This window comes from Centroberyx affinis, unplaced genomic scaffold (genome assembly GCF_046629955.1).
Source record: "Centroberyx affinis isolate AG114_WGS23_722 - 3 ecotype Tasmania unplaced genomic scaffold, CSIRO-AGI_Caff_v1 ptg000801l_1, whole genome shotgun sequence".
In the NCBI taxonomy this organism is placed as follows: Eukaryota; Metazoa; Chordata; class Actinopteri; order Beryciformes; family Berycidae; genus Centroberyx; species Centroberyx affinis.
The window spans coordinates 790,513-818,357 of record NW_027279405.1 but is presented as its reverse complement, the minus strand read 5'-3'; the positions used below and the strand labels follow the sequence as shown (position 1 = coordinate 818,357).

Sequence of the window (27,845 nt, the reverse complement as noted above, 5' to 3'; positions counted from 1 at the left end):
CTAGAACTAGCAATCAGCTAGCTCAAATCGGCCATTGAAAAGTAGCACAGCGATGTGGTGGATGGAGATTTAGGGAGTTAGGGAAGTTCTTTGTTGCTGGCATGTAGGTGGGACTTCTACAATGCCTGTCTGATTCTAATTCAAATCTTCAGTTCAGCTATTTTAATCCAAATATTTACTGTTCATCTTTTGATATATAAGGCATGTAGACTAAAGCATCCTCTTGCAGGATGCTTTAGTCTACATGCCTTATATATTGCTAAAGCATCCTCTTGAGCGACAGACTACTGAAGCGTCTCCAGGGTTCCCCAATGTCCTACTTCATTCGTCCAGATGGCTAAATAGTGTCTAAAAAGTGAAAAATGTATTACCAACCCAAAGATGCATGGCCAAGGAAGACATTTCAAGCAGCATAACTTAATTATCCAAATATCATCTAACCACGTGCTGCCCTCCGTAGTGCCATCCGCTGCTTTCTTAGATCCACTGCTGGAAGCTCGTGTTTAATTCAATAACACCGACATCAAGATCGTTTTCTGATTAGCATCTCTGCAACAATGAGTCTACACCAGGCCCCGCTGTGTGTGCTAAAACTTCAGATACATTTCAGAGAGATTTTTATTTCCTTACTGAAGATGGCAGCTAATTGTCTGCTTTACGAGCACAGCCACACTTAAGATTGGACAAAGACAGCATTAGTATTGACCCTACACAGTCCTGTGGATGGGTAATGTGTTGAGTGCGTGCTCCACAGGAGATGTGGCTGACAGTGTGGTGGACAGAGGAAAATTAAGTTAGCGTGACTTCTGCTCGACTTTTGGAATCGGGTTGGGTTGGGGTTTACGCACAAGAGCAGTTTAGAAGTGTGGGGTTGATATTACACCAAACAAGAGAGATAGAAAGCCAGAGGCATTTGAGACAGTCGTAAAGTTGTCTTTTTTGGTGGTTCTCTTCGATGAAGTATCCATCTAGCTTTGTAGTTAGATTAACCTACTAAAGAGTGTTTCATAAGTCTTTCTGAAGGGGATTTTGTCTCCAGTGTCACCAGGGATAAAATGGGAGAGGAGAAAGGATCTAAGTTCTACAGTGAGGCTTTACCTCATTATTCCATCTATAATAGCAGCTAATTGGAGCTGTCAAGCTGCTGATAATCTGCATTAAAGAGAGCGCCATTCGATGAGACACCGCAAAACCTCAACATTTCTAAAGAGAGATGATTAGAGAGTGAGTGTATGCGTGCGAGAGAGGCAGAGAGAATCAGAAGATCATGCAAACACTGAGTGAAAAGGCCAGACCCAACAGCGGTTTGCCTGACAGAAAATGTAATGAAATAGATTGGCAATTTATGAATTCAGTTCTGCTCTTTCTTTCTATCTTTTAAGCATTTTTGAAGGGTTGAGGTTTTTTTTTTCAGTGCAAGACAAGACAGGGCTTGTGAAGACTTAGAGGACTAAGGCACTTGTGATGTTGTTGGGTTCATGTGCTAAAGCAGAAACAGCCTGAAAAATCATCTTTCTTGAATGAAAAATCTACAAAACACATGTAATAAATCATTTCTAACCCTAACACTGTACCAACCCTCTTCAATCCTTTCATCCATCTATCCATCCATCCATCATCAGTCATCCAGCGCACCTCCATGTTCATCTGCCTCTCACACCAAAGCAGAACCGTCCACCTTCAGGCGTTCACACTCCAGCTCAGTGCAATGGAACATTATCCACTGTCTGACCTCCTTTTTCCCTCACACTCTTGGCCTCCTACCGCACCCCTCGCTCTCTCTCTCTCACTGTCTTTCTGTTTCCCTCTCCCTTCAGTCTCTTCCCTCACTGTCAGCCTCTCATTTTCCGACAGCTGCCTCTCAACGACAGCAAAGAACTTTAGAAACCTGCAGGAGGGTAGAATATGTGACTGAAGCCTAGTAAAACACACACAAACACACACACAAACACACACACACGCACATAGGTTCACATATGCACACACACACACACACACGTACGCAATCCTTATCCATATTCACAGTAGCGAAACCCTACAGAGGCAGCAGTCTCATCATCAAAGCCCACATCATTCTCTGCCGGCCAACAAGCCAGATCACTGACCAGAACAGAGAGAGAGAGAGAGAGAGAGAGAGATTAAGAGCAGGTGAGAGAGTTGGGAGGTTGGAGAGAGAGGCAAACAAAGACAGAGACAGAGAGAAGCAAGCGAGAGAGAGATGGCGTGAATGGCATGAATATGTTTTTGTGTTTGTGTTTGTGTGTCCGTGCGTCACCATGTGAATGCGTGCATGTCTGTGTGCCTCATAAAGCCAAAGTGGAAGTGTGGGTTATGTCTGACCCCCTGTCTATTTCCTCTGCTGGCACAGAAAGCAAGCCACTCAACCCCGCATGTGGCATCTGGAACCTGCCTGCAAGCACACTCTAACAAGGCCCCCAGAGTGTGTGTGTGTGTGTGTGTGTGTGTGTGTGTACTTGTTTATGTATATCATGGCGAAAATGTCTGTCCATTTGGATTGCAAATGTACGTTTCAGTATACTGTTGCGTTGTCTGTGTGTTGTAAGAAAGGGAGAGATTGTTTGAGCGTGGTGTGTGTGTATGTGTGTGTGTGAGTGTGTGTGTGTGTGTGTGTGTGTGCTTGAGATTACAGTTTATATGAGAGATTGGTCGTGTGTATGTAATGTACGCTAAATGAGTTGTTAATTACAGTACAGCCGATAGCTTGAACAGTGATACGGGTCAGACGGAGAGGATGGAGTTTCCTGCTGTTGGCGAGGGAAGACCTCTTTCTCTCTCTCTCTCTCTCTCTCTCTCTCTCTCTCTCTCTCTGCTCTACCTCTCCTCCTCGTCTCACTTGCTTGCTCTCTCTTTCTCGGTCGGCCAATGATACTTCATCTTTTCCCTTCCACAACATTCATCAATGTGTGTGTCCGACTGCAACAGCATATGGCTGCATAAAACAAAGCTCTTCACGCAATGAATTACACAAATTAGCTACTTTTGAACCAACAAACCAGCAATAAAAAATATCAGATCAATATGGCCAACTGCTTGTTTTCTCAGATGGCTGGACAGACAAACCCTTTTCCCACTAGTTAACTTCTATACTGCTAAAGCAGGACATGTGAATGTGCAATTAGTAACACTCCAGCACTGCTTGCAGGTGCTCGACACCACAAGTCAACCATTTGCCATCCTGTGACAGCAAAGTTTAAAGTTTAAATGACGTACAGATGCTCTTTATGGAAGCATTACAGTTATAAGCACAGAGAGATCCTGTAAAGTCATCGCCAGACAGTGTGAGTCTATGTTCTGTATCAGCACTAAGGAAAAATCCATTTTCATTTTGCAACTGAGGACAAAATGTGCCAAAACAGGCAAATGGAGCAGTGGCTGAAACAGAAAAGAAACACACACATGCACGCACACACACACACACACACACACACACAAACACGTCTCAGCTCATAGGCAAGAATATGAACCATCCTTTTAAGAAGAATCCGTGTAGGCTTAAAAAATGGATTAAAATGACTGGCAGTGCAGTCACAAAGCGGTTCAAATGAATTTGAAATAGCACTGTTGTGTCTGGTATATTTTTTTAAAGGGCCGTAGGGTTGTTTTTCGGTTGTTGTTTTTTTTTAAGCAGAAGCACAGAAGACAAACAGTGAAAGACAGGAGGCATCAGGTGTGCGCTGAGATAGCCTACTCCTGTATTTGTAGCATGTAAACAACACTTTTAGTCCAGGGGGTGTGAAAATGTCTGGAGTGGAGTCTCTGTGAAATGCCAGTAGCAGGATGCATGTTTTTCTCAACCCTGATGATGCTCTATTCGTGGCTCTGGAGTGCCTGGACGCCCCTGCCCTTGTTGCCATGGAGACCCGGAGAGGCGTGGAGAGTCCTTCTGTGGTCATGGGCTTTGTCATACGTGCTGCTAGCCACCACTCCATTTACCTTTGATAGTCCTTCACAGCTTGAAACTTGCTTTCCTAACACATCATTTCCTGACATTACTAATCAGAAAGAACAGGTGGCTGTGCTATTTCTAGCCCCCCTCCTGTGACCTCACTTACATTTTGAAAATGTAAGCGTCAAATCAATCATCAGAGACAATTCTGCATTCCCATCACATGGAGGAGATGGTAGAGATTAGAGATTTTTACTTGAAAATACTGTTCACGTCTGCTTTCAGGTCATAAATATTACTTGGGGTTTGGCAATGGACCCACGTAACACACACACTCACACACAGACATACACATGCGTAGATTTCTCCAGCTTACTGACATTGAAAGGAAGTATCTGCAGTCAGTTGTAGGGAAGGATCTATTCTTTTCAAATAAAACAAACAAAATGAAAGATTTTCATCACATGAGTCATGTTGTGATGATGACACAGTTATGTACTGTATAACTACTTGCTGGGTTTTGTGGTTGACATTGCAATGTTTGGTTTGCTGTAAAACATAAAGCCAAATGAATCACTCACTAAGTGTCTGTGTGCTGAGTGTGAAAACGCTGAGAATAATTATTACAAGCAACCAAAATTTCAGTCACGGCTCTAACAGCTTCAAACAATTCAAATGCGCGATCACTTCCAAGTCGGTGCTTCGAGCCATCGAGTCGTTTCGACAATTATTCCAATATGACATGACTGCAGCATAAGACTAGCAAGCGCTTCCCACCAAATGGAACAGGCACAGCTTAATGCCCTTAATGCACACCTGAACCACATTCTGATCTGAATTATGCCAGTAATACTCCCTTTCTCCAGCCTATCCCTCCTGCTGTTCTCTTACACAATGGCATTGACCCACTCTATTGTCTGTGGGGTTAGGTCGTCCTTTTCAGCACTGAGAGGCTCATTTGTTGATCTCCTAACTAGATTAGGGCTTGGCTGATTAACTGCTTGTAACCCCCGCTGCCACTTGTAGCTGAAGTAGGTTGGGCGTACACTCTCACTCTGCTGTCCTCAGTCGGTTTACGGCCTTCGATAACACTTTCCCTTTTCACAGCCGGTGCACTTGGCAAACGGACAATGTCAGAGATAGTCAGGATTATCTGGAAGATGAAAAGAGTTACAAGGGTGAGTCTAATAGCCCACAGTTGTGTAGACAAATATGCATGAATGTTGTTCTTTGTGGGTCAGGGATTTTCTATATGGAGGCCTAGTTACCAGCCAACTTCCCACTGAGAGGCTACTGCTAGGCTAATAGGGCTATGATGTTGCAGATTACAAGTAGGCAGTACCCTCTTTGTCCCCTAGTTGGATGATTCAGAGTGGATCTAAGGCAAGTAGAGGTGAGGTCAAGTCCAAGCTGCTTTGTTTGTCTACTACTTGATAATAGTTAATGGAGGAGCACTATTCTTTCAGTAGGCCAGTCTTGTTTGGTTTTATTGGTCTAGTTTATCATGCTGAACTAGTTTTGTAAGATAACACTAGATCTTACAAAACTAAATTATCACAATACACAACATTTTTTTTTCACTTGCAACAATTTTGATCAAATTAAAACAACATACAATCTGTTTAGATTAATTATCCTTTACAAATAAGCATTACCATCCATCTGAAGAGCATTTTTAAAGGCAGTTTGTTTGATCGAATTCCAATTGTAAGAGCTAATACCCCAATTTGACATCAGCAACCTTTATGGATGATGATTGATAGCTGGCCCGGCCCATTGGGCCTCCTGTTCCACCTTTGACCCCTCACCTTTTCACTCAGGCCCCTCCGGCTTAGTCACTCTGACAGGTTGAGATCGGCGGACGAGAAGGTGAGGACGCGGTATGGAGCGGTTGAGGGAGGGGAGTCACAGCGGGACTTTGAGATAGAGTGATACACGCATGGTCGGCAAATGTTGCCTCCAAGTGTTGAAGTCGGGGTGACAGCCATCGTGTGGGGACTCGGGACGAGAATTATGTGTGTGTGTGCGTGTGTGTGTGTGTGTGTGCGTTTGCATGTGGACTATGCAGCAACAGTCCCCACACTCTCCAATCGCTCATGTCATCCTCTGGAGTGACATTTCAGGAAATTTCCACTGATGTGGGACTGGGGCCCCAGCTGACGAGAGAGGATAGCAGGGAGGGGAAGGGGGTGTGGGGGCGTTGGTGGAATGAATAGAGGAGAGAGGGAGGAGGGTTGGATGTTGCTTATCAGACTTGGCAAGATCTCGCAGCTTTATGGCTTGTGGGGGAGAACATCGATAAGTTCCCTCTCACTTTCTTTTTCCCTCTCTGCGTTATTGCTTTCAGTGATAGAGCGGATGATAGCCTCTCTGTGATGTTGGCAGCATAACACTTATCTCACGGAATGACATTGGTTTTGTTTTCTGAGCTACCTAAGATGAGATAAATGATGCTTTCAGCTCCATAGTCACAAAACCGCATCAGTGCTTTGGATATAGATGGGTTTCTGGTCGGGAGAGAGTGGCTTGTATTGCAGGCCTCCCTCTACTCTTTGTATCCACATTTCAGCAGATATTGTTTTTTCTGTTGTTTGACTGACTTATATAGGCAAGGTTTGTCACCCTATGTGACATTTAATAACCATTTAATAACTTACACATTGTTACACTTTGCCATCATTCATTTTGATGGACGCAAACATCACTCTCTCTCTTTCTCTCTCTTTCTGGTGTGTGTTGGTGTGTGTGTGTGTGTGCACGATGGAAGGCGAGGGGGGCGGGGTAAGGATGAGAATGTCGGGGAACAGTCCTAGAGTTTGTGAGAGCGTGTGTGTGTGAGGTATGTCGAGACCTTAATGTGGTTAGAGAGAGGGCACGACATTTATACCACCTCCACCCTGCCCTACCGCATGTCTAGGCTCTAGGCAATCCAATCTGTGTGTGTGTGTGTGTGTGTGTGCGTGTGTGTACGTGTGTGTGTGTGCATGGTGGTCATTGCTAAGGTGTGAGAAAGATGAGTTGATTGGATGTATATGGCCTAGACTTTGTGTGTATGTGTGTGTGTGTGTGTGTGTGTGTGTGTGTGTTTGTGTGTGTGTGTGTGTGTGTGCATTTACACGTGTAGTTCAGTGACTATGTTGTACTCCTCTCACTTTGCAAACACACTTATTTGATTTGCGTCCAATTAAATCTTCAGTAAACTATCTGCAACCTTTCCGTGCTCTTTCAGTACGAGATGCCGTATCAAACGACATTTCAACCTTGTTGCCAGCGCTAGTAGTGGGAATGGAATGAGCTAGCGTAGTAGTGCTACATTTCCATCCCAAGTGCCGGACGCAATGCAACACACACACACACACACACACACTATACAGGCACACACGCACACACCGGCTGTCTGGACGGCTAGCACCTCTGGCTGACACTGGGACTCTTCTTGCCAGTGATTGGAAAATTAAGCCTGTAGGTCCTAGAACATCCTGTGGTAGCTGTTACTAGGCAAGAGGTTACTACTGGAAATTCCAGTTGGTAGGCTTCATTCCTTTTCTCTATACTTTACATGACTATATTTTTGTGGGAAACTTACCCCGGGAGTATCTCTTAGCACTAAGAGCAACAATGAAATTTAGAAAACACAATTTTCAAAGCAAAACAAAAAAATAAAATCCCATCTTCCATATACACAGTAGTGCCCTTGTAGTTCCCAGTGGTTGAATTAAATTTGCACTCCGCACTCAACTTGAAGGCAGCCTTGTTGAAAATCTGCTCACATAAACTTTCTCTTTGATGGATTGCACTTTCCTGGAGCATGAGACCCCATTGATTTGGTCCCAAAGTATATATTCCACCTGTTTGGCATGATTAACGGTCAAAGTAATTGATAGCATTGAGAAATTGATAGTGTTGGATATTTATATTTCACCTTGGGTCAAATTTGCTTTGAGGATATGGCTAAAAATAGAGAGAAAGTTGGAATGATATTGCGCTGTGTTATTTGGGTTTATTTGAGTGTCGCGCTTACAAGCATGTATGCCATTGGCAAACCTAATGTGCATTACAATGTTATGAGTGACTTTACATGCTCACTCTCCAGTACCTTGTACAATCACCTGTACATTAGCAACTCAAACGGAGTCTTAGTTGCATTTGTATAATATCCAGAGGCACAGAGAGCATTGGTATCTGTTGTCAAATGCTATTGAGTGTGATAGCTGTATAAAAGATCATTGTGATCACTGTGATACTAGAAACTTGAAGTAAATATCTCAATGCTCTAAAAATCTACTTTCAACTACACACATCCGCACGCGCACACACACACACACACATACACAAAATGCTCCGGTGGCAGTTGACCTTTCCTTTATTGGGAGAAGCAATAGTGCAGCACAGAGCGTAGATGTGTGTGAGTATTTGTTTGCGCATGCTCGTGTGCGTGCATGTGTGTGTACTCTACAGTGTCTCATGGCTTTGGGGTTCTCTGAGTCCCGGCAGTACTTCCCAGGTGGTTGCTGTGTCTGCGTCTGTGTCTGTGTGTGTGTGTTGATACTTTGATATGGGGCTGGCGTAGCGCTAGTGAGAGCGAGAGAGGCTCCCCAGGCGCAGAGCTTCTTGGCACATCTCTATGATCCCATCGTGATGGGGAAACTCGACACTGGGGAGGATATTCCACTGCCCAGCAGCTTAGGGAGAGTAATCGGGCTCCGTAAGGCTACGCCTGCACAAACACACGGCCCCTGCTCTTTCAGTAACAGTGTCTGGTAAGGTAATGCCTGCGCACACACTCACACCCCTCACGCACTCTCTCAGTAAAACACAGAAACTCACGCACAGATGGTCAAATGAATCGGAATGCACTTGCAAGTGCAGTTTTAGTTGTAAGCATGCGTGGTCACAGTCACAGGCAGATACACATGAGCACACATACACACACATATTCACATTCAAATTCAAAGAGTACAGATAGTACCGATATCGGACCCCCCTGCTGTAGCATGCACACACACACACACACACACTCAAACACACATATACACACACTTCCCGCATACACACGCCTACCCCATGACTGCACTAATGAACACTCCCATTGCTGAGCGGACAGTGAGATGATTGGCACAGAGAAAGCATTACACCAGCGCATTCAGGCATATGGCATGTGGACCCACTGATGGGCACACACATATGGTGCTGGTGGCTTCTGCTGCTTCGCATGGGAGGAAGGCACTGTGCTCGCCTTTGATCAGCCTCCAAATCACAGAGCACCAGCACACAAAGTACAGCCTAAAAAAATCTGTAACCGTTTGCATTGCATCATTGTTTCATGTTTTTTTATTTAAATGGATGGCTCCTGCGGCAGAAAATATCTCACTCACTGGCTCATTGTTGAAGAGCTTAGAGGAGTTTATTTAGCTTAGAAGAGTTTATTTAGATGGGTGGGGGGTGGGTGAGTAAATTGCATATGAAGATTTGAACAGTATTATGCTACATGAATTGATGAAGTGAGCGCCTGCCTCTGTAAAGCCAGTGCCAATGACTTTTCCTTTTTTTACGAACCATATTTGCATACTTTAACAGCGGCACTTTAGGTATTGCTCAGCTTGCCTACCATATAGAGTATGTGTGTGCATGTGTGTGTGTGCGTGTGTGTGTGTCTTATGTTTATGGTGAAAAGGCCCAGTCTTTTAACACCCTCCCAATACCCAAGTCAGCAAAATCGAGCTCCAGTCACCATAGCAACTATTGTTTTCCTGATGTTTTTGATGTTGATGTTTTTTGTGAAGCTCCCGGAATATCCCACCGCCTCGCCCACCAGAGAGTCACTCTGGGGGCTTCTGTCTATGACAGCACGGGGACTGTATCGTCATAGAAACCAGTCGCCATGGTGACATGCCAGCTCCCAGAGGTTTCCTTCTCAGATAAAACCACGGTCTGTGATTGGCTGGGTCACAACCTGTCGTCCCGACAGGCCTTCGCCAGCCATCCTAGCCTCCGACCTCACTTCAGTTCTCAACAGTCTCCTCATCTCTCTCTCTCTCTCTCTCTCTCCCTCTCTCTCTGTCCCTCTCTCTTCTTTCACACCATCACTTCAGCCGAATTTTGTTGATCAACCAAACGCCCATTTTTCTTGTTTCGTTCCTCGTGTCTTTCTTTCCCTTTCTGTCTTTCACTCTCCATCGCTCTCCCACTCACATTCACTACATCACAGTAATAAAACCACCGCAGCTTTTTCCTATTGTTCTCAACTGACTTCAATTAAGAACCACTCAGGCTGACTCTTAATGATCACCATCAGGAAATGGTGTTTTATTAATGCCCCAGTTATGCTTTCTCTTCAGTACCGCAAATATTATCGTACTGTCCACACCTATATTTCCTGGACAACATGATCTAATAGGACTCCTATAAACAGGAATGTATGGAGAAATAAGAGACACATTTAATAGAGAAGCGCACAGGAATGCAATAGCACATATTTGATAGAAATATAATGGAAACTATGAAAACACAATCTTTTTGTCACTTTTAAATAATAGCCCTGCAGAAAGTGTAGAAGGTGACTAATTCTGTTTCTCACTCTTTTGATATAGCATGATGCCTACTTTAGAAAGCATTTCGGCTGTATGGTGATTTGATGAGATGACTTATAGCTGTGTGGAATGCAGATTTAAAGCGGCCCGTGAATAGGAAGACACTGGGGCTGATTGTGCGAGGCCGTGTATTACTGTCCCCATCAGACCGTGAAATTGTTTATTCTTCTACCGCCATTTCTGTGTAAAACAGAAGAGGGATCGCTTCCCCCCATTGCACAGTCATCTCAGTCAGACCGCCACTCGTTTTAGCCAAGAAATTAACTCCCCATTGATTACCGGAAATTCTTAATCAACAAACAACTGTGTTTCAGCTGTGTTCTGTTCCTGTGGTTATTTGGATGTCCCGTTGGAGCCATTGCAATAGCCTGAAGAGAGACTGTAGAAACAAGCTTCAACCTATTGAAATCATTGATTATATTTTCTCAGTTCTCCTTTAATTGACTTGAGGTTTGTCCGCCAACAGCAGCTTCATGGTTGGAATAGCAAACATTGCAACGTGGATATAAGCAGGAGCTCTTTTGCACATAATTATCAGGTTAAATAAACCCCTTCTGGGTTAATTCATAATGAAATAAATTGTTCTGATTTGTTCTATGAGTTCTCTGATTTGTAACTATGACTATTTATACAATATGACTATTTGCTTACACCATACTGGACAGCATAGTGGTTTTGAGGTGCCGAAAAGCCAGTTTGACAGTTTTGCTTCTGAATCCCAGTTGTAGGCCACTGCAGCTGCTGTAATTAAGAGTCATGTGAAACCTGAGAGAAGTTAGCTCATGGGCTTCAAGTTCACACCACTTCCACTGGTGCGACTGAAACAGAAATCCACTGACTTTCGTTTCATGTGTAAATGCCAATTCCCTGTTGGTTTTTCCTGGGGTAACCTCCTGTTCCACACCACCTTGCTTTTGTATCTTCCTTCTCATCTTTTTTTTTTGTGTGCTGGTGATGAAGAGGCTGTGCAGGTGAAGGGTGCAAGTGGTGGATAGCGGTGGACAGCAGGTACACTGCACACTCCACTCTCAAAGCTGCAGGCATCATCATTTTTTAACAACATACTTTGATGATGAAGTTGATAGAAATTCTAGCTGGTTCCTCCAAGCGGAGTGAAATGTGAGCTTGTTTTTATCTCATTGATCTACCCATGCTACGCTCTGATCTTCCCTCTTTGCACAGTGACCAAAGACACCAACTTTCTCAGTAACATAAAGTATTTTTTTGTGGGTTAATTCGCTTCAGCGGATTCAAAATGACCAACATATTATGCATTTTTTGAGTTTATGTATGTGTGGGGATAGATGGGTGTGAGTGTGTGTCTCCCTGTCTGCCTGTCTTTCTGGGTCGCCCTGTCAGTTTTTATCTGTCTGTCTTTCTGCCTATCAGCGCATTTGAAAAAATACCATGTCTGCTTAATGCTAACCAATTCTCCCCACCAAAATGAACAGAACATGCCTCCTTCTACAGTCAGTCAACCGTAACTAAAAGACCCCACCTCAAAGCCTAGCGCACACTCTGAGTGCGTGTGTGTATGTGTGTGTGTGTGTATGTATCCCCTCTACTGTGAATGTCTGTCTGCCCCTCAGTGGGGAAACCATGGAAGGACATTTTGGTCTGGTTTGGAGGGGAATGCTTGGTCGTGACACACATTTAGGTAGGTTATTGGTGGCTAACTGGGTTAAAGCACACAGCTCATGGTGCATTTTGCCTATCCTGAGGGGAAACATTAGAATCATTTAAATGATGAAATAGAGGAATTAGGGGACAAGGGGAAAATCAAGGGAGAGGTGGGGAGAAAAATGAAAGAGAGAGCGAGAGAGAGAAAGGAGAGAGTGTGTGTGTGTGTGTGTGTGTGCTTGCCCATGTTTGTAGCTTTACGTGCACACACTTGCAGGTGTATGTGTGTGTGTGTGTGTGTGTATGTTTGTGCGTGCATATGTGTTCACTCTGTCTGTTGTCTGGTTTTCAGCGTGTGCGCGTGTGTGTGTGCGTGCGTGTGTGTGTGTGTGACCCAGTTTGTGTGTTTCAGCTGACCAGACTGGACATGTAAATGATGGAGAGAGTAAAAAAAATGATCAAAACAACCACTTTGCCTTCAGCTATGTCTGGACTGCAAATATCCTTGAAATGTTCACAGACCGTGTGCATCTTTGCTGTAGAACAACATTTGAGCTGAATGTGAATTGATCCTGTTTGTTTTTTATCTTTTTCTCCACTTGATCTTGATGTTCTGAATATCCATTTTATCTCAATTCAATTCAGTGTGCTTTATTGGCATGAAAGTTCACAGACAATCTCTCTCTCTCTCTCTCTCTCTCTCTCTCTCTCTCTCTCTCTCCCCTTCCTTTTATACAATTATAGCCCCTCCAGCTTTTGCTCTCACCTCTCTCATTTCTTTGTCTATACTGTATTTTTTATGTTGTGGTATTTCCAGCTCTCACATTGCTCAAATCCCCCTTCCCCCCCTCCAACCTCCCCACCACTCCATGCCTCCTCTGCTGAACTAACCCGTGGGGCAAGTGTAGGTGGGTTGGGGGAGTTACTGCGTGGGTGAATCTATTCCCCTCAGTCTAATACACTTGCCATTTAACCTTACAATTTTCCTACTCCTCTTCTTCCGCCTCCTCTTCCTGCTTCCTGGAGGCGTTTCTCTGTGGGCCTGCTGGGCCCGTCAGAGGAAAGGAAGATTTCTATACACCTGGGGAAAAAAGAGGAGAGCTGCACATTTATGTTGCGTATATTATCTCACAATCAAGCTCCTGTCAGTATAGGCTGTTATAGCAGACAAGTACTTTTACACAGCTGCAGTAAGAAAAGAGCACACTTTGTCTTCCTTGAAAGGGAAGACCATCTGGGTAGAAATGCAAAACTGGCAGTAAGAAACCATGTCTTCCTTTAGATGCATTAAATTGGGTGGTGTTTGAATACTAGATACTACTTTCACAGTCCATTTCAGCTATGAAAGCCGGAAAATAGAGATCCCATATGAATGATGCAATGGAATTGAAGGAGACCAGGTGAAATTAATTTATGATGGTTTGAGTGTCACTGTATTGTAGCATTAAATATCCCAATTACTAGTATATACCAGACAAGCAACAATTATTCACAATTTACTGTAGCTTCCTTTTCAGACCTTGGTTTCATTTGGATAAAGCTTTACAGCCAAAACACCAGCAACGTTTTGGTGTTGTTTAATTGCAGTTCAAAGCGGACAAATTAGTGTTGCTTTTATTTCTATTGATAGCGACAAGAAGGGTGAGAAGACAAGGTTTTTCCAAGATAACCAGCCCAACTGTGCGCTTCCAGGATGTGTTGTGGTGACTGTTGCTGCTGTTGAGCACTAGAGGGCAGCAGAGAACAGAGAATGAGAGCAGGCAGGCTGGACCACAGATGAAACGATGGTTATCATTTTTCTTCTTTCATAACCTCAAGACAGACGTTAGGTGACAGCCCACTGCGGTCTGTGAATGGATGATGTCAACAAACCACAACTCCATGATGGCATCATGACTGTCTATGCGCATGTGAGCTGATGTTGTAGGTGGGGCTGAAAAATAACCACCATGTAGGGTCAACAATATGTTTGTCATACATCTGAGTCAGGGGAACTGTGCATAACACACGCTAAATCGAGAGACTTTAGATGTTTTGGCTTGGCCTACTTAGTGAGAACATGCATTTAGTTAAAATGAACAGTCAACTGTAACTTTAATTGAGAATCATCTATATCTCTTAATTAAAGGTATTGGTGTAATTTCCTGTGCGTTAGGGTTAGGGTTATGTCAGTTAACGTCACATCGACCTCCCACCCTCCAGATGTCTGACTCACTCGTCTTTGCTTTGTCTGTCTGTGGGGACACACTGTTGTGGCTGCAGAGGTCAAAAGGCCAATGAGACTGAGCATGTGATTGGTCAAGTTGCACCCGAGGGAGTTGCACTAGCGGAATACGCAGACCCATATGACTCTGCTCCTGCACCGCAGATAAGGAGCTGACCCAAACAACACGGTCACAGAGGGAGTGGATGACAGATGAAGATTTACTGGGCTTGGTCCTCCCCACTCCACATGCACACATGCATATAGTGTCACATAAGCTACAGGGCTGGTGTGTGTGTGGATTTAGTGTCTTCATGTAGACCGTCTATAATGCTTTTGTTAATATTGAACAATCAATCAAGGGCAATAATTAATATAATAATCATATTCTTATATAGCATACATATGCTGTATATATACAGTATATATATATATATATATATATATATATATAGTTACACAGCTTCACCAACCAAAAAAGGAATTACAACAAATTACATAGATCAATAAAACAAAGAAGAAAAAAACTGAGGTGAAACTAAAAAAGAAAATACTATACTACTACTACTACTACTACTACTACTACTACTACTACTACTACTCCTGCTACTACTACTACTACTATCCAATCCAATCCAAATTTATTTATAAAGCACATTTAAAAACAACAACACCTGACCAAAGTGCTGTACAATCAAAATAGCAAAAAACAAAAACAACACAATAAAAACAAAGACCAGTTTAAAAGACAAAAGGACAATAAAATAATAAAAGCAATAAGACCATAAGAAAAAGAAAGGCAACTCTCATACTGAGTTAAAAGCCAAGGAATAAAAATGTGTTTTGAGACGGGATTTAAAAACAGGCAGTGTAGGGGCCAGCCTAACATGCAGAGGCAACTCGTCCCTTAGTTTGGGGGCCACAACTGCAAAGGCGCGATCTCCCCTGTGCTTCAACCTACTAGACCTTGGGACAACCAGAAGCAACTGGTCAGTGGACCTGAGTGACCTACTGAGTACTACTACTACTACTACTACCAATAATAATAATAATAATAATAATAATAATAATGGTACTTCTTTATGTATTAATAATAACATTTTCTTTGTTTTACGTAACTGATCTGTAATTTATTTTTAATGTAGTGGGGGTTTTTATGCTGGTGATCAACGCCCAGCAGCAGCTGTATGTGTATGGCATCGTGCCTGGAGAGCGGTGGAAAAGATCCAATAATTGTCCACTTCTAGAGTTCACCGGCCACCGGCCAACGTTTCTCCATTGTGGTTGTGATTTTTATTTAGCTGCCAAACTGTTATTTGGAATATAGGACACCTTGGCAGTGGCTTTCACTACGAGTATGGGTATGGGCGGATAGGCTTTTCTGCTGGCTATTAAATTGTGAATGGAGTAGTAAAAATAAATTAACTGTTGTGAAGGCAATAGACTTTGGCAGCTAGGAGATGTTTGTGCTTCCTGCAAAAGTGGGCTTCTGCACAATGAAATAGATTTTTGTATGTTTGATTCACGGTCATTTTTTATTAATATTAAGAATTTCCAATCCAAATTTCTGTTTCTCTATTCAGTCAAAGTAATTTACTCTTCATTTTGATAACTGTTAGCATATTTCTCCTTGAATTAAGGATTTTTTTTTTTTTTAAGGAATGGCAGTTGGGTCACCATCTGAACGCGCACACACACACACACACACACACACACACACACACACACACACTTGAACACACGTACCCACCCCCCTGCTCCCTCCCCCCCAATCCCTCTTCTTACCTCTCCACGCTCCTTATCCATCCATCCTGTCCTCCTCGGAGCCACCCCATTGGCCCTCGCCTAGCAACCGCATGATAATTTGGCATAATGTGACACCCTCTGATGCATGATGTGGGCTGCAAGTCAGCTTTGCCCCCTAATGCTGGTGTCTGCTGTTTTGGGGGGGAAAAAAAAGAAAAATGAAAAGGGGAGGATGAATAGTGGAGTGGGGAAGTGAAAAGGGAATTTCACGCTCATATCGTTACATGGCTGGTGTCCACCGGCTAAACCTGTCATGTGTCCCTGGAGTGTTGTTCCTGTTGTTCCCCTCTCTCTGTGGCAGCAATGAGGGATGATCCCTCTCTCATATGCATCCCCTTCGGTCCGTATGCACAGTTGCAGGCATCTAAATGGAGACAGGCATGTGCTGAGGCAGCCTCTCGTCATTGGCAGGACCCAGGCAGGCTCCTGGGTGCCTCTGACACGCAGGCAGGCAGGCAGGCAGGCGGGGAAAAACAAAGATGGCCGACGCATGCACAGCCTCTCTCCACGTTGCCATGTCTGACGTGAGCACGGCCGACGTGAAGGACATCCTAAATAAGATGTCTGGCATTTTCCCGCTGTCTTCCTCCTCTCTATTCCGTCTCTCTCTTCTTCGGTCACAGAAAATCAAACACAATCTTTTGTTCTCTCTCTCTCTCTCTCTCTCTCCCTCTCTCTCTCTCTCTCTCTCTCTCTGTGTATATCTTCCTTCTCCTACTCCTCCTTCCCTGTCCCTCCCTCCCTCTCTTTTCAACAAAGACCCATGTGATTTGGTGAAACAAAAGCTCCCCTGGTCCTGTTTGACCCCTCCATCATAATGTCAGTGGACCCAGATGGTGGAATGACCACAGTGTGGTTAGAGAAGCACGAGACTGGGAATCTCAACGATTCTATCAGCACTGGATCCCAACTAAAGTAATCAGCTGATAGGGAGACTGGGAAGCAGGATTATCATTTGTGCATCCAATTATTCATTCATTCATTCATTTATTAAATCATTTATTTTTTTGTTTGTTTGTTGGCTTGGATGTTCACTTGGACAATTTTTGGTTTGCTTGGCCAGTCATTCATTCATTCATTCATTTTCTAGTAGAAGTAATGAGTCAAGCTTATTGTCACAGTTGAAACAATTATATCGGCAATACTGTAGCACCCATTGTCTTATTAAACACACAGCAAGTGGCGTTGTGTTGCCTGTTTATTATGACTATCAGCTATTAGCTGGACCATATGCAACCATTTGCCATTACAGAAACAAATTGATTTATGAAAAGAGACGGCATCTGAACAGGATTGGGAAGGTCTGTTACCTCTGCTCCCTCTCCCCAGTGTGTGTGTGTGTGTGTGTGTGTGTGTGTGTGTGTGTGATATTTGCACACACACACCATGCACACAATTACCATCAGGACCATTCAATCTTCTCCTGTGTCCTCTACATGTTCTCCCCATCCCCTCTCTGACTTGGGCACTTCCAGCTGGGTGTGTGTGTGTGTGTGTGTGTGTGTGTGTGTGCGTGTGTGTGTGTCTCCCCTCTTGTCCCCACCCCCCCTCCTGCCTCCTTTCCTTGCCTACCCCAGCTGGCTCCTTTACTTCATTCATGCACTCACACCCTCACACACACATTTTTCTCTTTCTCTCACTTTCTCTCTTTCACACACACACACACACACACACACACTCGTCTGCGTGGTGGAGTACCGAGCAAGGTATAACAGCAGGGACCAGAGGAGAGAGAGAGACAGTTAAGAGGACGGACTGAAACAGAGCGTGGTTGCCTTGGTAACCATCCCCCTCTCTCCCTCCCTCCATTCTCTCTCTCTCTCTCTCTCTCTCTCTCTCTCTCTCTCTCTCTCTCTTTCTCTCTCTCTCTCTCCCTCCCTCCACCTCTGTGCCTGGTGATGCTCGTGTCTCTTTTCTCTCCATCCGGTTTGTCCTCACCTCTCCTGGACGCGCTCCTCTCACACTGCCAGCGGATGACACACGAGGAGGAGAAGGAGGAGGAGGAGACGAGGAGAAGCCGCTGTCTCTCCTCTCCCGTCTTTCCATCACCATAAGAAAGAGAGAACAGACCAGAGCAACAACCAAAAGAAAGGATACATATATACCTATATAACCCTACTCTGCTCCATTCTCCTTTTCAAGGAGGGCATTTTTCTTCCCTTTCCCCCCCTTTCCTTTTCTACCCCGATTTTTTCCTCTGAGATCCCGGTTTTGTCAATACACCGACTGAACTTCTCTGGGATTTCAGGTGAGGCGCGCGTGTGTAGTGTGTGGTGCTTTTTTTTGATTCCCCGTCATGGCTCACGCGGCCTCCCAGTTGAAGAAGAATCGGGGGGAGGTGGATGTGAATGCAATAGAGGACGAGAAGGAGAAGAGGAGGAAGAGCAGGAGAGCAGCGTCCCGGGAACAAAAGAGAAAGGTAACAGACGAGAGCTGGCTGGCTGGCTGGCTGGCTGGCTGGTTCGCTGGCTGGTGGCTTGATCTTCTCCGCTCCGCTAGCATCACTGGAGCGTGACTCTGTGTGCGTGCGTCTCTCTATCTCCCTCAGCTTGACTACCTAGATCCACTGGGCTTGGAGATCACGCATACGCTCATATGTCCATATCCGTCCACAAATCAAGACACACGTGTGGAACCTCTGTTTTCAGTTGTCACTAGTCCTGTTTTTCATTTTAGAGAGTGTCTCTAAGGTGCCTTGTGTCTGTGTGTGTGTGTGTGTGTGTGTCTGTGTGTCTGTGTTTGTGTGTGTGTGTGAGTGGATGTGTGAATATATACACGTGTACGCACATCTGTAATTTTTTTTATTTGTGTGCTTGTGTGTGTGTGCCAGTGTGTTTCTGTGTTTGTTTATTGTCGATGTGTGTGAAGTGCTTGCATTTGTGTGTGTGTGTGTGTGTGTGTGTGTGTGTACACGTGATAGGGTGTAATTGCTCAAAGTCATAATGCTTTCACCTGTTTGTGTATTATGATCTTAGCTGGCTCTAGATGAGGTGAAAGCTACGGTCACACTAAGCATTTTCTTTCCCTTCCTCTGTCTCTCTCTCTCTCTCCGCTTCCTATTATTGTCCGTCTTTAATAATCCTATGGAAGAGGCGGCTTCCTCAAACATCTTCACATCTGTCTCTGTCTTATTCAGTGAGAAATGTTGGACTTAGTTATCTAAATACAATATGTTTCCATAGATCAGTGCTTTCAGACGGCTATTCAATAACGTAACCATGTTATGTGGTTTATAATAAATGACCCAAATACTCAGGAGTTGTGGAGAGTGTGTGGTCAGGAACGCGTTGGCTTTTACCTTGACAAATATAAACTGATGTTGTCAGATGGGACAAACAAAAGCCAAGATGAAAAACTCCTCTCACACTGTTTTGACTTGATCATGTGCTTTGGAAATGTGTGTGTGTGTGTGTGAGTGCATTAGTGGGTGTGTGTGCGTCTCTGCTTTTTGTTTGTCTGTGTGCATGCATGTGCGTGTGCATTGGTGTGCATATGCATTGGTGTGCGTGTGCATTGGTGTGCGTGTGTGTCTGTGTGTGTGCGTGTGGGTTGGTGGGTGTGTGTGTGTGCTTGGATGCACAGACAGCCATGTATAATGCATACACAACTGATTTATTGATGACAAAGCTTTTCATATGATGGAGGGGGAACTGAAATGCACGTGGATTACCTCTCTCCTCCTCCTCTTCTCTTACATGTCAGATACACACTCTTCTCTTTAGTTTGGACACAGCAGAGGGTACACCTCATGTAGAATCACAAGGTATTTGACAAGGGAGGCATTATAGCAAATTATTACCTAGTAGTGATGGAAACGGGTGCGGAAACAAGGGTTTACCGGCCCTCCATCCTCTGTTATCTATTTAAATAAATTGTTCACTGTCTGGAGTAGTCTAGTTTTTAGCTAAAACATTCATTGCATTCTGCATATTGGATGTGGGGAGATTTGACCGTGAAAGATCTATTCAATAACAGTGACATTTACTGTACTTTGCGCCCATGGGCGCTTGGTTTTGAATTATGCTGCTGGCGACGTTATTTGACCTCAGCATAAACAAGGAGCAGCCTATCAAGCCGTGGCCCAGCGATCTTTTCTAAACCAAAAAGATGATTCATAAGACTAACCTTTGAAGGTGAATTTAAGATCTCTTTTTTTATATAGTCAACTCTGCTCAAGATCAGTTTGTATGTATGTGCGTTCATAAAGTATATTAATATGCCTGTGGGCATGCCTCACTGCACATTCCCTGCTCTTTATTCTGTGAGTGTGTGTGTGTGTGTGCGTGTTTGTGTGTGTGTGAGTGTGTGAGATGTGTATACGTGTATGTATGCCCAGGCGTTTGTGTGTGCATGCGTGTGTGAATATTACATGGGTTTGAGATGCTGATCCGTATAGGAGATATTATTATGGTTCTTATTGAGGGTCATATTTCATGTGGGATGGAGAGGGGAGGGAAAGAGAAGAGCAGACAGACAGAGAGGGGAGAGGAGAGGAGAGGAGAGGAGAGGAGAGGAGAGGAGAGGAGAGGAGAGGAGAGGAGAGTTGTATTGATTGGCTTGAGCATAGCACCATCCATGAGGATAATAAGCTTTCTCTTCCCACCTCAGTCTGCCCTCCGTCCTTCCATCTGTCCTCACACCAATCTACTTTCCTCTTCCTCTCTTTCCCCCCGTCTCTCCCCCTCTCTCTCTCTCCCTCTCTCCCCCTGTCTCTCCATCTCCCTCTCCTGTCTTTGTTGTCTTTGTGTGTCTTTGTCTCTGTCTCTCTGTCTCTCTCTCTGTCTCTGTCTGTCTCTCTTTGTGCGTCTTTGTTTCTGTCTGTCTCCTCACTTTGGCTCGGTTTCTCAGTCTCACCATCTCTGTGTCCCTCTATCTCTTGCTTTGACTTTTTTTTTATTAGCGCTGTCACCTACCTTTTTATAATACACTGTCACAAAACAAAGTCAAACACTAAGGTTAATTTGTTTGTCAGTCGTTGTTTACTTGGGAGTTGTGAACTGTAGGCCGTCATAGACACACTGTACCGGTCACTCCCTCTTACACACACACACAAACACACACAGTGATTACATTACACACTCTCTGAACACACACGATGTACTCTCTTCTTTCCATTCTTCCCATGGTTTTATTCCTCTTGATGGGCTTGGCTGCCCTTGCCTCATGCCTTGTTTACTCCTGCCTGGTGGCCTTCCAACTCTCTCTGTATCCCACAATGCATGGGGAGAGAATAGCAGAGAGGTGTCATAGTTAGAGAGAGAGAAAGGTGGCTGAGCGACAGGATGACAGACACTAAGTGAAAGACGGACACATGCAGAAAGACAATGAGAGACAAAAGCCCAGAGAGACAGAGAGAGGAAATGGCAAAGAAAGAAGGAATGAGAGATGTACCTAAAGACAGAGAAGGAGAAAGAGAAAGACACAAAACGAGGGAGGTAGGGAGAGTGAGAGAAAGAGAGCAGCAGAGAAAATGAGAAAGAAAAAAGAGATCAAGAAAGTGTGTGAGGCCTGCAATCCTTATCAGGCACCACTTTAGTTTAGGCCTAATGGAGTCCAGGGTGTCTGGGGAAAGATCCCTGCCACAGCTGCCTAACCCCTCTCAACCCCTCTTAAAGACTTGCTGTCCCGTGTGTGTGTGTGTGTGTTTCGAGTGTGTATTATCAGAAAAGCAGCATAGTGGGAGATAAAGTTCCTAACACTCCGGGAAGGGTTGGAAATTAACCAAAGAGAGAGAGAGAGAGAGAGCGAGAGAGAGAGAGAGAGAAAACACAGCTCTATGAGTTTGTGCCTATATGAATGCATGAATGAATGAGAGTTTGTGAGAGAGAGTCTGTGGCTATAGGCGAGGTACAGTATAGTCGCAGCACGGGTCATCTGGACGGGAAACCCCGGTTACACTGTTACATAAGTTCTCCAAGCTGCTTTACTTCTAATGACATTATCTAGAGCTAGGAGCCCCCGCTGGATTCCCTGAGAGAGAGAGAGAGAGAGAGGGAGAGAGAGAGAGAGAGAGAGAGAGAGGCAACAAAAGCATAAGTTGCCTGCTGCCGTGTCCCAATTTTACACATTGTGCTGGTACACTTTGCAACACAGTATGTGCGTTGGTATCTATTGTTTCTGCCATAGGGCTTAAATGGGCCACACACTTTGCTTTTTTATAGGCTTATTCTACAGTAATAGTCTGATAGTGTTTCATTTTCCAAGGAGATCCAGGCCCAGTTTGCAAGTTTTGGGCTGCACAGAGCGCTGTTCGCTTGTTTATACAAAGTTTATTAATACTGAATGTGTCGCGTGTCCAAATTGCACCATATGCGACACTGCACTTCCTTGGGTCCCCAGCAATACACCCGCCAAGTGTGAAGTCGATCGGACGAACGGTTCTCGAGATATGCGACGGACACACAGACGGACAGACAGACAGACAGACAGACAGACAGACAGAGATTCCTTGCTTTATAGTATGATGAGTGTGTGTTGAATTCGATTACTGTTCCACTTTCTGTATATGGAAACTTAGAACAAAACTTCAATCATCAGATCACCACTCATCAGAACGAGAATGCTTTTGGGAAAACCCGATCCACTTCGTTTAAAATTCCAAAGATCACTGGCCCGTCCCTCTCATCAAAGGGGAATATCATAATTCTCCCATCATCGCTCTTCATTAGCGATCTGAGTCCGTATCGCGGCGGCGAATCTAAAGCAAGACATTGGAATGACCTCTAGAAAGCGAGTGGCAGTGTTAAAATTGGACGTCAGCCCCGTGCTCCCTCTGAGCGAGCCCATGGCAACAGTGGCGAGGCGAGAGACTCCAAGGCCCTGAGAGGAAAAATAGACCCAGGAGGATTGGGCCTTGAGACTTTGGGCTTGCGGGATGGGGAGGAAACACAATATCGGTGAAATTTTAATGGATACTTCTTCTCTTTTGCTTTGATTTCTTTCTCTCTCTTTTGCTTTGATTTCTTGCTTTCTTGCCTTCTTGCTTTCTTGCTTTCTTTCTTGCTTTCTTGCTTTCTTGCTTTCTTGCCTTCTTTTTCTCACGCATTTCTCTCCATTCAGTTTCTCGTTTGAGTGAAACAAAGCCGGCACGCGTGTTGCATCCCCCCTCCCTCCTCCTCCTCATCTCTCCTCCTCCTTCTTCGCCTCCTCCCCTCCCCACCAGCTCATAAAAGATGGAGGTTAATGAATTCGGCGCTCATGCATGCCTAAGCTAATTGCATTGGCATTGGGAACTCCTCCCAGTATTACAAAATGTTTTCACCATCAAGATGGCCACGGGCTGGCCGGCCGGTCAGCGAGCGTGACTTTGAGGAGGCTGCCAAGCTTCTGTTCCCGGTGACGATGACAACTGATGTGGCGTATATTGCTTTTTGATTTGCTTGGAGGAAATATGAACTTAAGACGGGATGTAGTTTTCGCCCTCGGCAGATGTGCATGGTTTAGTTAATTCGGTTAATCCACTTGTGCCTATAATAACTTAAGAAGCTATTGTCCAAATTATCGTACCATTTTCTGTGTGTGTGTGTGTGTGTGTGTGTGTGTGTGTGTGTGTGTGTGTGTGTGTCCGTCCCAGAGGGGCAGTAGTGACCCTCGTCAGTCAGAATAGCTTCATTAGTCAATATCCACTCATCACAGTGAACTGAATGCCAAACTGTAAACACCAACCTGAATCACACACACACACTAACACACACACATACACACACAGAAAGAGAGAGAAAGAGAGAGAGGCAGACGAATCCTTTACAGCTTTTTTCGGAAACACTTTCACTAAAGGCCTCATTGGTCTCATTAAAAAAAGGTGTAATTCTTTTTTTATCCTTTCAGCAGATCTGATACAGTAGAGAATGACAGAAAATAAGTGAGAGAGAGATGAGAGGATTTATGAATATAGTCATACAGATTCATCCTAATTCAAACCCAGAATTTCACCAGTAGCAGTTGTGGCATGCTCTTTGGTCCACTGAACCAACTTTGTGTGTGTGTGTGTGTGTGATTTAATAGAGAGGGTACGTGTGTGTGTCTCTAAATCATGATATTTTCTGACACTTTGATCAAACCTCGATCAGGTCTGAGACCAGATATCAAATCAGATCAGAGTTTCAGTTTCCCCATTGCAGGCACGTGAAGTAGCCTAATTATCTTCTCCTACATTTTTTCCCAGACCTTGATGATACTAATGGCTGCAGCTTCTCATCCACACACACACAGTATATGCATTTAGTGGTCCACAATAAACACATATACTCTCCACACTCACCGCATTTCACATGGCTAAAAATGTGCAAGATCCTCCAATGGGCGATACACATTTACACAGCAGCACACGCCCTCACTCTACTGTATGCTGCTATTGCTCTACATTAGCTTCAGTCTCTGAGGGGAAATGAGAGCGTGTAATAAGGATTGTTCTAATTATCGATCCACCACTTGGAGGGTCCTCACCGAGAGAGCTACTGCTGGGGGATGGTCTGTGTGTGTGTGTGTGTGTGAGTGTGTGTGTGTGCGGTGACAAGGGGTTTCTTAGGGAAGCCTCGTAACTGGAAACCAGTGTACAGGGGGGATTTGTTTGTCCTAGCACTGGGGGAAAACTGTCCATGTTGTCTAAGTGTGGTTGCTCTTGTGTTCCAGGTTCTACATGGTATCGATTTTTGCTTCTTTTTTTTTTTTTCTCATGCATGGTGGTGAAATGCATAGAGAGCATTAAGAGGAGATTTATCTTACATTTGAAGCTAAATTTTTACATCTTGTCCCAGTCACGTGGGCTTTGGATTGTGTGTGTGTGTGTGTGCATGGGAGAGTCAGGGAGAGAAATGGAGGGAAAAGAGAGAGCATGAGATAAGGACTAATAGATGGAGAGAGAGTGGGCATGTGTGTGAAAGAGAGAGAGAGAGAGAGAGATAACGAGAAACGGAGAGAATTAGAGAGGCAGAGAGAGTGAGAGAACATGATGGTAGGCCTATAGGTCATTTGAAGGTGAGTGGCGTCTTCCTTGCTTCTCTTCTACTCCACGCCCCCCATTCTCTCTCTCTCTCTCTCTCTCTCTCTCTCTCTCTCTCTCTCTCTCTCTCTGCTCATTGCTCCCATTGACGTGCGTGTCTGTACAATGCCTGATGTGGTGCTACTGGATGTGTTTTCACATTTGACATAATTGGATATAAGAACTCTTTTATATTTTTCATATAACTCTCTGTCTGGTTCCGACTGGATTTGGATGGGAGAATGCCCTCATGCACACACACATACACACACATAAACACAAATACACAAACAGCCTTTCCTGCATGCCTTCTTGCTCATAATTGGCATATGCTTCTGAAGTGTTATTGACAGAATCACTGGCTCTAATGCAGAAACACTATAGCTTGCTCCATACACACAATATAATATGCATGTAATTACATAAACCAGTGCTTGTTTTGTAATTGCACTGCTATATGACTGAGCCATGTGGTAATGCAAGAGTGGTTAGATACAGGAGTCATTTGTAGGAATCAAAGGCATTATGTTTCTCCAATCCTGCTCGGTAACAGAGGGGGGAAGAGTTCTCTCAGCAGGATATGGTACAGTATTTTGCATTCTAAATCAGCGTGTGCAGTATACATAACCCGTGCTCTGGGAAAATAAGCCGCTACCATCAGAAGCCCTATAAGGATGCAGCATTATAGCTCATCTTTGAAGACTCTGACACTCCACATATAGCGGCCAACACTACAATTGAATGAGAGGATACTATGGGGAAGATTCACTGGAGGAGACCATGCTGATGTCAAGCACAGTGAAGCAAGACTAAACTACACTGACCTGTTGTATACTGCACATGTAAGCCATAGATTTTGGAAAAGTATGCGATTAAACAACGCCCCACCTCCCCATCATCATGTAATCATGTGATTTTCAAGGGAGAGGGAGAAAATGCTGCGCACTGTGAGATAATTTGCACATAGTTACAGATACAGTAATGTCTCTTAATGATGTGATTACGGGGCTGAATATATAGTAAGGAGGAGGGGAGGCAAAACAGCAAGAAAAAGAAAGAGGAGGAGATAAAGGAAGCATAGACTTGATGAGGCGAGGAGAGAGAGAGAGAGAAAGAGAGGCCAAGGGGGAGCAGGTGTGGAGGAGAGGAGAGAGGGGAGGAGGAGACACTCTGAAGAGATGGAATAACAGAAAGGAGAGACCAGAATAGAAGACTGGACGACAGGCAACGCTAAGAATTTCTGTTTTAAAGGCAGCAGCAAAAGACTTCTTACAGCAGCTATTTACAATACACGCGCAGGCACACACACACACACACACACAGTGAATGATGAGTTCTCCTATCTTTCATCTACAGTTGCTCTGAAGCCCAATGCCGCCTCCAGCTTCTTCTTTCTCCTTCTCACATGCATGCACTAGTCAGGGTGTTTGTGTGTGTGTGTGTGTGTGTGTGTGTGTGTGTGTGTGTGCATGTGTGTGTGTGTGGGTGTGTGAGTGTATGGCACAACCCCCCCACCCCTACAACATCACACTCATTAATCCCCCACTGTGCATCAATGCCAGACGTCTTCCATCAGGCTCTTAAACGTGCCAAATGGTGCTTGCGTGTGTGTGTGTGTGTGTGTGTGTGTGTGTGTGTGTGTACATTTATGCATATATGGCAGGTGTTCCTCATACACTTATAGATAAAGCTTATTCTATTGAAATCCTGCTCTCTCTCTCTCTCTCTGTCTCTCTGTCTCTGTCTCTCTCTCTCTCTCTCTCTCTCTCTCTCTCACACACACACACACACACACACACACACATATACACACACACATACACACACCACTATGTTGACCCTTGGGACACACGCCTGTATGGCTTGATAATTACTTTCCTTTGCTCACCCCCACCCCCTCCACCACCACCCTGGTTCCCTTTCCTCCACTTAACCACCTGCCACTCCACCATCACTAGCAATGATAACCAGAAACAGTTGGTCATCATTTTTGTCATCTGGCGTGATTTGTGACATCAATATCCCAGCAAAGTTGTAAATACAAAAGACAAAACAATGAAAACACCCAAGTTCAAACTTGCCAAGTCTGTTAAACAGTCCACACAGACGCACAAGCATTAATTCAGTGTTTTGTCTTCTCAGTTTCATGTCTGGGATTGTATTTTTACCCTCTCTCTCAATGACCCTGGGTCTGTTACCCAGTCTTCTCATATTGTCTCCCCCAGAATAGGCCTCTGTCCCTGGGCAAGGGCAGGAGCGTGTGGTCCTGGCCTTGTGGTGGCCCCGCCAGGCTGGGGCTCCGACGACGGGAGCTGGGGAAATGGGCTGTGTTGGGACAGATCGATGGTAATCACACCTCTTCACAGTCAGCTCCCTCTCATGGGGGGGAGGGAGAGGAAAGGACAGAGAGAGGGAGAGAGAAGGAGGGAGTGTGTGTGTGTGTGTGTGTGTGTGTGTGTGTGTGTGTGTGGAGGGGGGTTGTATACAGAGGCCCCTTGGGAACAGCAGAAACGCCCATATTCATGATTGGAGAGAAAAATGCATTCTGTCCCACCCCCACTCCTACCCATCCCAACTCTGCCTGTCCCACCGCACACACCCCTCTGTCTGAACATGCTCCAATCTGATCTGGTGTTGGAAGATTTGCTTTAGCATGTGGATACACCATCCAGTATTTCTTTCCTTTGGCTGTTGTTCTCACTGTACCAAAAGGGATCAAGTTGTCATGGCATTGCTACA

At 44.6% G+C, this 27,845-nt stretch overlaps 1 protein-coding gene across 1 annotated transcript in view; it reads left to right on the top strand.

Moving 5' to 3' along the window:
* The first annotated feature begins 18,422 nt into the window (after positions 1-18,422).
* LOC139644876 (ankyrin-3-like) overlaps positions 18,423-27,845 on the top strand; it is a 103,603-nt gene continuing 94,180 nt past the window's right edge. The window contains exon 1 of the mRNA XM_071520405.1: positions 18,423-18,545. Within this exon, the coding sequence (XP_071376506.1) occupies positions 18,423-18,545 (123 nt within the window). The remainder of the gene's footprint in view (positions 18,546-27,845) is intronic.